At 47.6% G+C, this 9779-nt stretch overlaps 2 protein-coding genes across 4 annotated transcripts in view; one reads left to right on the plus strand and one right to left on the minus strand.

The window, feature by feature from the left end:
- FBXL19 (F-box and leucine rich repeat protein 19) overlaps positions 1-3480 on the minus strand; it is a 16790-nt gene extending 13310 nt beyond the window's left edge. Inside the window, exons 1-2 of one of the 2 annotated variants that reach the window (XM_072417143.1) lie at positions 3398-3480; positions 2229-2382 (exon numbers count right to left, since the gene is read on the minus strand). The gene's annotated coding sequence lies outside the window, so the exon portion shown is untranslated. The other variant, XM_072417141.1, reaches the window with a different exon arrangement.
- Positions 3481-9068: 5588 nt separating this feature from the next.
- SETD1A (SET domain containing 1A, histone lysine methyltransferase) overlaps positions 9069-9779 on the plus strand; it is a 33331-nt gene continuing 32620 nt past the window's right edge. Inside the window, exon 1 of one of the 2 annotated variants that reach the window (XM_072417144.1) lies at positions 9069-9466. In XM_072417144.1, the coding sequence (XP_072273245.1) occupies positions 9461-9466 (6 nt within the window). In that variant the 5' untranslated portion in view covers positions 9069-9460. The remainder of the gene's footprint in view (positions 9467-9779) is intronic. The other variant, XM_072417145.1, reaches the window with a different exon arrangement.

Here is a 9779-nt window from a genome sequence, read left to right on the forward strand (position 1 = left end):
AAAAAAAAATCTATATGACATATTTTTGGCTGAGCAGCATTCAGCTTGAAGCGGTGAGTATAGAATATGAAGCAGGAAACATTTGAGATTGTTTGGGGAATTTTTTTAGTACTGTTTACTGATCATGAAATAGGATAGTTTCAATTTAACTAGGACAAAGTCTATAACAGGGGATTTCCTAGGATGACTTCCATGTTGACTGCTTGTAAGACGCCAAGACTGGAAGATTTCACATGTATTTTATTTTGAGATTGTGATGGGGCCAAGCTGGGTGATAGGAAGCTGTAGGTGGGTGGTCTCCTGTATTGTCACCTAGCTTTTCAGTAACCAACCAAAAGCAGCCGGGTGGTATCTGAAAAGTGCCAAGTGGTGCGCCCAACTAAGAGGGGCCGGAGAGAACAATGAATAAAGCTAGAAAAATTTTTCATGAGGATTAGGATTAATAAAAATTTTACAAAAAAAAGGTGACACTCACGCCAGGGAGGGGGTATCAGATACATGGCAAATATCTGTTAAAATATATCACCCAGTGTTCTCGCCAGTCCCTTCTAGCAGGGTGCACCACCCAGAACTTTTCAGCAACCACCCAGCAGTTTTTGGGTGGTTTCTTATGAGTTGGATCACAATACAGGGGCTGCCACCCACCTAAAATTTCTCCCCACCCAGCTTAAAAAAATTCTAGGTTGAGTACTGCCTTTATACATCTTACTTTCCCCTTCCTCTTAGATTGTAAATTCTTCTGGATAGGATCTTCTCCTCCTCCTGTTCCCTTTGGTGACTCCACCAGCGGTGTATATACTCCTCTCCTTCACATAGAGACTCCCATAGTTTTATAGTAATAGCCTCCTCTTATACTCAATGTATATCAGTGTTGTCCCCGGCCCCTTTTAGCTGGGCGCACAACCCCCCACTTTTCAGTAACTACCTGGCAGTTTTGGGTGTTTACTGAATAGTTGGGTCACAATACTGCGGCTGCCACCCACCTACAGCTTTTTCCCACCCAGCTTTGAAAAATGTCTGGGGAGAACACTGGACACGGACAGCTTGTACATCACAAAGGAAGATTCGGACAGATTCCAGTTCGAAGGGGCATTTATAGGGAAGACTGGAAGAATTATAAGGAAGTATGAGACTGGAGGGAGGATATGGGAGAGGGGGATTATGAGGGGGCAGGTATAGAGATCCCCTTTTAAATTTAAATGATCAGGCTGGTTATTATTACAGATAGGAGCAGGCGATGCCCCCTCTGCAATAATGCGACTTTCCTGCCTAATAATTTTTGGTGACAGGACTGAGCTGGGCAGGTTTGGTTTCCAGGGAAAACCAGCAACCTCACATTCACTTATACATGCCAAGGTGAATGAACCCCTGTGTGGGATTTACGTCATCCTGTCATGACAGTGATCTCCCCAGCCCCTTTTAGCTGAGCGCATCACCTGGCTCTTTTCAGTAACCTCCCGGCTGTTTTTGGATGCTTATTAAATAGTTGGGTCACAGTACAGGGGCCATCACCACCCACCTACAGCTTCTCCCAACCAAGCTTATAAAAAATTCTGGGTTGAGCACTGCATGGCCAATCAATATGGTTAAAGATCCTCCGCGGCGAGGAAAAAAAAAAAAAAAAGATGGCGGCGCCCTGGAATGCAGATAGGTGAATGGCGTGGAGTTACTTCCACCTTAATGGGAACAGAGGTAACAAAGATCTATAGAGGGTTGTTAGAATAGATCTGAATGTCCCAATGCTGTCCCAATGCTCTCACCGGACCCTTTTAGCAGGGCGTATTGCTAGGTAATCACCTAGCAATACCTGCCTATGCCTGGGACGAGCCCCTTCCTAAACTGCCCACTGCATGGAGGTTGTTTGGTCAGGCCAGCTATAACGCTATGTACACAAGTGCAATAATTGTCGTTGGAAAAGATCTTTCACGACTGCACAAGGCACGAATGAGTGCTGTACATACCGCACCGTTCTGCTCTATGGAGAGAGGAGAACGACGGAGCGGCACCCTGTTGCGCTCTCGCTCCCCCTTCACTTCCATTATGAACGTTCATTAGCCATGGATCCGCCAGGACAGTCGTTTGGACGATGAGATTCCAGATTCTCGTCCAATATCGGCCCTGAGCCAATTATCGGAGGAGAACCATTGCAGTACGTAGGCTAAGATACGCAGTGTGTTCCTGCACCTTGCTCAGCTATATTACCATCCATACCCTCAGCCATTACTCACCTGCTCTCCACTGATCGGACCAGTCTGTGTCTCGATGCGATCATGATCAGAAGGCAGATACCCCCTGTGACGTCCCCTGGCTTATCCAGCCCCTCCGGGGATCTCCGCTTCTTATTTTTAAAGCTTTAGCATTGCAGAAAGAACCAAACAGATCCTGAAACAGAACCAGCAATATTACACTGAGCAGGATATACGCAGGAGACGTCAGGGAGCTTAATATTACAGAACCCTTCAATACTACGGCAAGCAGCTATAGACTGAGAACACCCCAACCTACCCCGGGGAGGCAGATATGCCCCCAATGTAATACCCCCCCTCTAATATTATACGGGGGGTGAATAAACAAGGGTCGGGGGGTGATTCACCCCAAAGCTTCTCAATACCAAGCAGAATATAAATCACAGGGGTGTGATGACGGGGCAGATGTGTGGGGTAACAGGGCAAAAGATGAATAATACACAAAGTATAAATGTGCAATGAGAGGTTACAGCCCCCAGAGGCATATAGAGGGGGAAATATAACTCAAGCAGGGGGGCAGATATGGAGGACAGAGGGATAATGGGGGCAGATATGGGAAGAGGGGTAGTTAGATCTATGAGGGTAAATATAAACAAGGATTGGGGTCCATGAGGGGGCTTATATAGGGAAGGGGGGTATTTAGGATCTAATAGGATGGAGAAGGAAGTGAAAGGAGGGTAAATAGGGCCTAGAAGGCAGCAGATATGGGAAGGGGGTATTTAGGATGTATGATGGTGGGGACAGAGATGAAGGGGGGTAATTATGGCTTATAGGAAGGCAAGTATTGAAGGGGGTAATTAGGCTCTATTAGGGTGTGGGCTGAGATAAAAGGGGTAATTAGGGCCTAGAAGGGGGTGGATAAATAGAGAAGGGGTAATGATGGATCAGATGCGGAAAATGGGGGCAGTTGGGGTATATAATGGGGCAGCCTGGAGATAATATAGGGGTGGAGGCAAGGGCACCCCCAGGTGCTGTCTGTGCCTTCCTGGCTTCCCGTCTCCCGGGGATTTGTGGGTAATGTAAACCCCCCGGGCGCCTCTCTCTCACCCCCCGCTTCTCTCGAATTTATGTGTGGCCCCTAAGCTCAGACACCGGGCCCTAAACCAGCTACCCCCCTTCTTTTCCTTGCTCAGCCTGCCCCTCACACTCACACACATAACAATACCACATCCAACATGGCGGTCCGTGCCGCCCACCCTGACGCGAGGCATGCCGGGAGTTGTAGTTATCACCTGAACAGCCTCGCGTAGAAACTCAAGCAAGGGCGGAAGCTCTGCACACTACAAAGGGGAGGGGGAGCCGCGGAGCCGCATGGGATGTAGGCGGAACGGGAAGTCAACGGTTTCCTGTGCGAGCGAAGGGGCTGATGGGAAATGTAGTCCTTGTCCCTCATGAGCCATGACACAATGAGGGGTGGGGCTTAAAGGGGCACACCGACATCGTGAATTATCCAGAGGCCATGTGCTTACAGGCTGACTTCAGCTACAAAGTAAACATTTTACTATTTGAATTTTAACATAGGAAAAAAAAAATGTTGGCCTTTTTTGGGAAATAATTTTATCATAAAAATATTACAATACAGGGGTCCGAAAAGCTGGAGATGAATGACAGCTCTGATTGGCTGGGAGGCCTTCCAGTGGGCTGTAATGGCTGCGGTGTGAATTCTGCCTGACTTCTGCTGGTTGGTCATGTGATCATGGCCTTCTCAGCCCTCGGAAGTTAATTTCTGCCATAATATTACATGACGTGGTGCGGGCTCCTAGCTTGACGATAATTGGGAGCCCAACAGTCTCCATCTTGAATCAAGTTTGTGCCCCCCTCTTTAAGATATGATATCATCATTCTGCTCCCAAGACATCATCATTCCCGACCCTAAAGTGCACCTGAACCCAAAGGTTTACAGGCAGACAAAACGGGACCTGTTGCTTGGATACAGCATTGTCTGCGGAACCGTGGTTATATGGATATGGTTGGACCGTCATGTGATCCCACGGTGCCCCTGGGTGCTGTTGAGGGGACCAGAGCTGCCCCCGCCCATTTATGCTTCTTTAACTACCGCAGCTTCACAACGCAGAGTGGGTACCCAGTAACCAATAACGCTGCCAGGAGGTGGCGCCATCCACACTTGTTTCTGTACACCTCGCTGTGCCGGTATTGGACCCCCAATCTCACCACCATCAGCCCATCTATTTCACTCACCAATACAGCAGCCAGGCTCAGGGGAAGTTGGCACCTGTGTGGAACTACCCTTAGGGTGCATTGGAGGGCCCCTATGTACCCTGTACCGATCGGGTCCCCTGGGTGCCACAGCTCTTTATTCCAGCTGGGTTGCATCCGACTAGAAACAGATGAGCGTTGCCAATCCCTGAGCCTGACCAATAAATCAGCCAATTAACTTCCTGAAGGGAGCCATGTGACTTCCGAAACGCGTTGGTGGAAAGTTACCAGGTCACCATGTGATGTCACTACATGTGATGACCTAATACCTGAAAGAGTTAGATCCTCCAAGGTTTTTATTCGTGTCTTTGAGCTGATAGGTCACAGCTGCCCTGATAGAGCCCCCGGACCTACATTCACCGCATCTCTACATGGACAATTCTCGTCCCCGGTAGCACATTATGTCCTTGAGAAGACCTCATCTTGGGATCTTCTCACACCTCATTTGATCTGGCTCTGCTCCCGCCCACCATGGAAGTTGTAGGCTTCCCCCATTATCCTGGGTTCTCCATACTCCTCCATACCATAGGTCCTGGTTCTGTTTTCACCCACCTTGGAGGGTTTGGGGTTCCTAAATATCTGGAGTCTTGTTACTCTTCCATGTCTTAGGTCCTAGATCTTCTCTCACCCATCTAGGAATTTTAGGGGTTTACACTTATCTTGGGGTCCCGAATGCCTCTATAATGTAGGTAGCGTCTGCTCACCCACGAGGTTTGCCCTGTCCAGGAAGTTTCTGCCCACCTCAGGGTCTCTTCACTCCATTGTGCAAAAGGTTCTGGCTCCATTTCTTCCAGTCTGAGTTTTGGTGGTTCCTACCCACCTTGGGCTCTTCTTCCTCCTCTGTGCCACAGTTCCTGGCTTTGTTCTCTCCCATTTTAGAGTTTTAGGGCCACCTACCTGTCCCATTCTATTCTTACCCCCCTGTGTTATGGCTCTTAGTTCTGCTCTCAACCATCATTGAGTTTCCGGGGTTCCTACCTATTTTTGGGAGCCTTGTTACTTTTCCATGTTATAGGTCCTGGATCTGATTTCCCCAATCATGAAGTTTTGTGGGTTCCCACTTATCATGGGGTCTCCAATGCCTCCATGGTGTAGGTTGTGTCTGGTCACCCATGAGGTTTGTCCCATCCTGGAAGTTCCTACCTATCTTGGGGTCTTTTTTCTCCATTGTGCAAAAAGTTCCTGGCTCTGCACTTACCCATCTTTGAGTTTTGGGGTTTACTACCCATTTTGGGGGTCTTCTTACACTCCCTATGCCATAGTTCCTGACTCTTGACTGTCCCCACCCATATTGGAGTTTTAGGTGAACCCACCTGTACTATTGTATTCTTATTTATCTGTAGTATATCCCCTGGCTCTGCCTTACCCATCTGACTCTGCCCTCACTCATTTTTGAATTTTAGGGGCACCTACCTGTCCAATGGTCTATTTACTAATCCATGTGAACATTGTCACCCATCTTGGAGTTCTGAGGGCCCTACACATCCTGGGGTCTTCTTCCTCCCCTGTTCCATAGGTCCTATCTATGTGATAGCTCTCACCCATCTTAGAGGACTGGAGGTTCCTGTCTATCTGGAGTCTTGTTACTCTTCTTTGCCATTGGTCCTAGATCTGCTTTCCCCAATCTTGGAGTTTTGAGGGTTCACACCCATCTTGGGTTGTGTCTGGTCACCCATGAGGATTTCCCATCCTGGAAGTTCCTACCTGTCCTTGTGCAAAAGGTTCTGCTCTTATCTATTGTTCAGTTTTGAGGGTTCCTACCCATCTTTAGGTCACCCTACACCCCTGTTCCAAAGTTCTTGACTCAGTCGTCACCCATCTTGGAATTTTAGGGGCACATACCTGCCTCATTTCATTAAGCCTCGTAAGAAAGCCCCTGACTCTGCTCCCACCCATCTTTGTGTTTTGGAGCTCCTACCCATCTTGGGGTCTTCTTACACACATTCCGTAGATCCTGCCTCTGTCTTTACCAGTCCTGGAATTTTAGGGGCCCCTACCTGACCTATGATCTTCCTACTCCCCAGTGTTATAGCTTCTGGCTGTGGTCCTACCCACTTTGGGATCTTTTTCCTCCCTATGCCATAGGTCCTGACTCTTTTCTCACCCATCTTAGTGTTTTAGACTTACCAGTCCCACAGTCTTCTTATTCCATTGTGGAATAGCTTTCACCAATCTTGGAGCTTTAGGGGCACCTACACATCTCATTTCATTATTACTCCCCTGTGTTATAGCTTCTGGTTATGCTCTTACTAATCTTGGTGTATTGGTGACTCCTAATAATTGTGGGGTCTTCTCCTATAGTTCTTCACTGTATTTTCATGCATCTTGGAATTTTAGGGGCATCTACCAGTCCCATGGTCTATGTGATAGCCGTCACCCATGCTGGCGGTCTTCTTACTCTTCTGTGCCATTGGTCCTGACTCTGTCCTCACCAATCTTGGAGTTTTAAGGGCACCTACCTGTCCCATGGTCTTCCTATTATTCCATGTGATAGCGGTCACCCATCTTGGAGTTTGAGGGGCTCCTACCTATATTGGGGGGTCTTCTTACTCCCATGGTTCTTGGCTCTTTTCTCACCCATCTCAAAGCTTTGGGTGCACCTACTTGTCCCATCTCAATCTTACTACCCCATATTATAGCTTTTGGTAATGCTCTTACGAATCTTGGTGTTTTGGGGGCTCCGAACCATATTGGGGTCTTCTTACTACCATAGTTCTTGAGTCTATTCCAACCCATCTTGGAGTTTTGGGTGCACCTCCCCATCCCTTTCATCCTTACTCTGTCCTGGTATAGCTTCTGGTTATGCTCTTACTAGTCTTGGTGTTTTGATAGCTAACCATCTTGGGGTCTTCTTACTACCATTGTTCTTGACTCTATTCACCCATCTTGGAGTTGTAGATACCTGTCCCATGTCCTTCTTACTCCTCTAGGTCGTAAATCTGACACATCATGGAGTTTGGGGGTTCCTGCCCACCTTGGATTCTTCTTCAATCCGTGTATATGCTCTGGCTCTGCCCTTACCCATCATAAAGTTTGGGGGTTTCCTACCCACTTTGTGGTCTTCTTCTCTCTGTTTTATTTCCCCTGGCTCTGCCCTTACCCATCATAGAGTTTGGGAGCTCCTACCCACCTTGGGTTCTTCTTCATTCAGTATCAGGGTTCTCCCCAAACCCTTTTAGCAGGGCGCACCACCCGGCACTTTTCAGCACCCACACGGCTGTTTTTGGGTGGTTACTATAGAGTTTGGTCACAATACAGGGGCTGCCACCCACCTACAATTTCTTCCCACCCGGCTTAAAATAACTTCTGGGTTGAGCACTGCGTATTATATATCCGATGGCTCTGCCCTTAACCACCATAGAGATTGGGGGCTCCTACTCACCTTGTAGTCTTCTCTCTGTGTTATATCCCCTGACTCTGCCCTTATCCATCATGGAGTTTGGGAGCTCCTACTCACCTTGGGTTCTTCTTCATTCGGTATTATATATCCCATTGCTCTGCACTTAACCGTCATAGAGTTTTGGGGGCTCCTACTCACTTTGTAGTCTTCTTTTCTCTGTGTTATATCCCCTGGCTCTGCTCTTACCCATCATGGAGTTTAGAGGCTCCTACCCACCTTGACTTCTCCGTTGTTCTGTGTTATATCCCCTGGCTCTGCCCTTACCCATTTGGGTGATTCGGGTTTCCTGAGGTCTTCTCCCAACTAAGAAAATCCTGTAGAGTCCTCCTTGTTGGAACCCTGGAGTGGTATAGGGACCCCATAATGCAGTTTCATTTTCTAATGGCAGGGAGATCGTTGTGGCAAAATGGCACCTGCCGAAGAAAAGCCCTGCCAACTGGCCAACGCCAAGGTCTCAATGTAAGCAAGCCATATTCCCATAGTGCACAATTGACCGATGATGGCTCGGCTGTCTAGTTCCATGATTCCCAAGGTTGCTCCATTTCTAAAAAATATAATGCAAACGATGGGAACTTCTGCCAGGTTTAACTGGCTTCCTGTGACCCCAGGGGGCAAATCATTCACTTCCTGACGACCAACCGGACACACAGGGTTTTCACCAAAATAACTATATTATTATTAAACAAGGTTTATATAGCGCATACATATTATGCAGCGCTGTACCTCTCCTCCCCCCGGTCATTGTTTGTATCTGTCTATACCTCTATTTAATGTACAGCACTGCATAATATGTTGGCGCTATACAAATACAGAATATTTAAATAATAAAGTTTGGATAGAGTTGTGCTCTACCTCCTACCTTGACTAGGAAGCCGTAATCAAACTAAAGAAAAAAACATTGTTAATTCTCAGAGGAACTCAATAGGGACCACTCATTATGTAACCATAAACAAATCTGCTAAAACCTTACGTGCCAATAAAGTTATTGCAGAAAAAAAAAAGAAACCAACAAGCTGATGTAGTGCAGTGAGTAGGCCGCTCTACCCCTTCACCTCTCTATGGTCACAGCCCGCCTTGGCTCCCTCCTCAGATGTTTTCATTCCGGCTGAGAATTTCCTGTCAGCAGATTCGTCAAAAAGAAACTAAATTCTCTAAAGAAGAAATACAACATTTCCATATACACAAACCGGGTGTTAGCCCCTCTCAGAAGAACACACCGAATATTATATTTACTGCGATTATTATATATTTCTGTGACTCTGAGAGGAAAGTGCGAAGACGGAAGCGGCGATAAGTAAAAGTATCTGAGTGAATGCAGATTCGTCAGAAAGGTAAACGAGGGAGGAAAAATTAGAAAATTCTCCGGAGAGACGAATCAGCCCGGTACGGGAGAGGGAGACCGGGGGAATAACCAAGCGAAACGGGCACCGGTAGGGGAGGAGCTAACCGGAGGGGGAGGGGCCGCCCGTGGCGAAAGAGCGGAGGAGAACCGGCAGACGGCTTTACCGGGAGGCTGAGAGGGGAAGAGACAGCGAGAGACAGCCGGGAGAGCGGAGAGACCGCCGGGTGAGTGACGGAGAGAGCCGGAGAGCCTCTAATGGTGGTGAGAGAGACATCCCGGGTCCTGAGAGACTGCCGGGCCCGAGACAGCTAGGAGAACATAGGATTATATAGAAAGAGACATCCAGGAGAGTGCTGAGTTATAGACAGCTAGGAGAACATAGGATTATATAGAAAGAGACATCCAGGAGAGTGCTGAGCTATAGACAGCCAAGAGAATATAGGATTATATAGAAAGAGACATCCAGGAGAGTGCTAAATTATAGACAGCCAGGAGAACATAGGATTATATAGAAAGAGACATCCAGGAGAGTGCTGAGCTATAGACAGCCAGGAGAACATAGGATTATATAGAA

This window comes from Pyxicephalus adspersus, chromosome 7 (genome assembly GCF_032062135.1).
Source record: "Pyxicephalus adspersus chromosome 7, UCB_Pads_2.0, whole genome shotgun sequence".
NCBI classification, from domain to species: domain Eukaryota; kingdom Metazoa; phylum Chordata; class Amphibia; order Anura; family Pyxicephalidae; genus Pyxicephalus; species Pyxicephalus adspersus.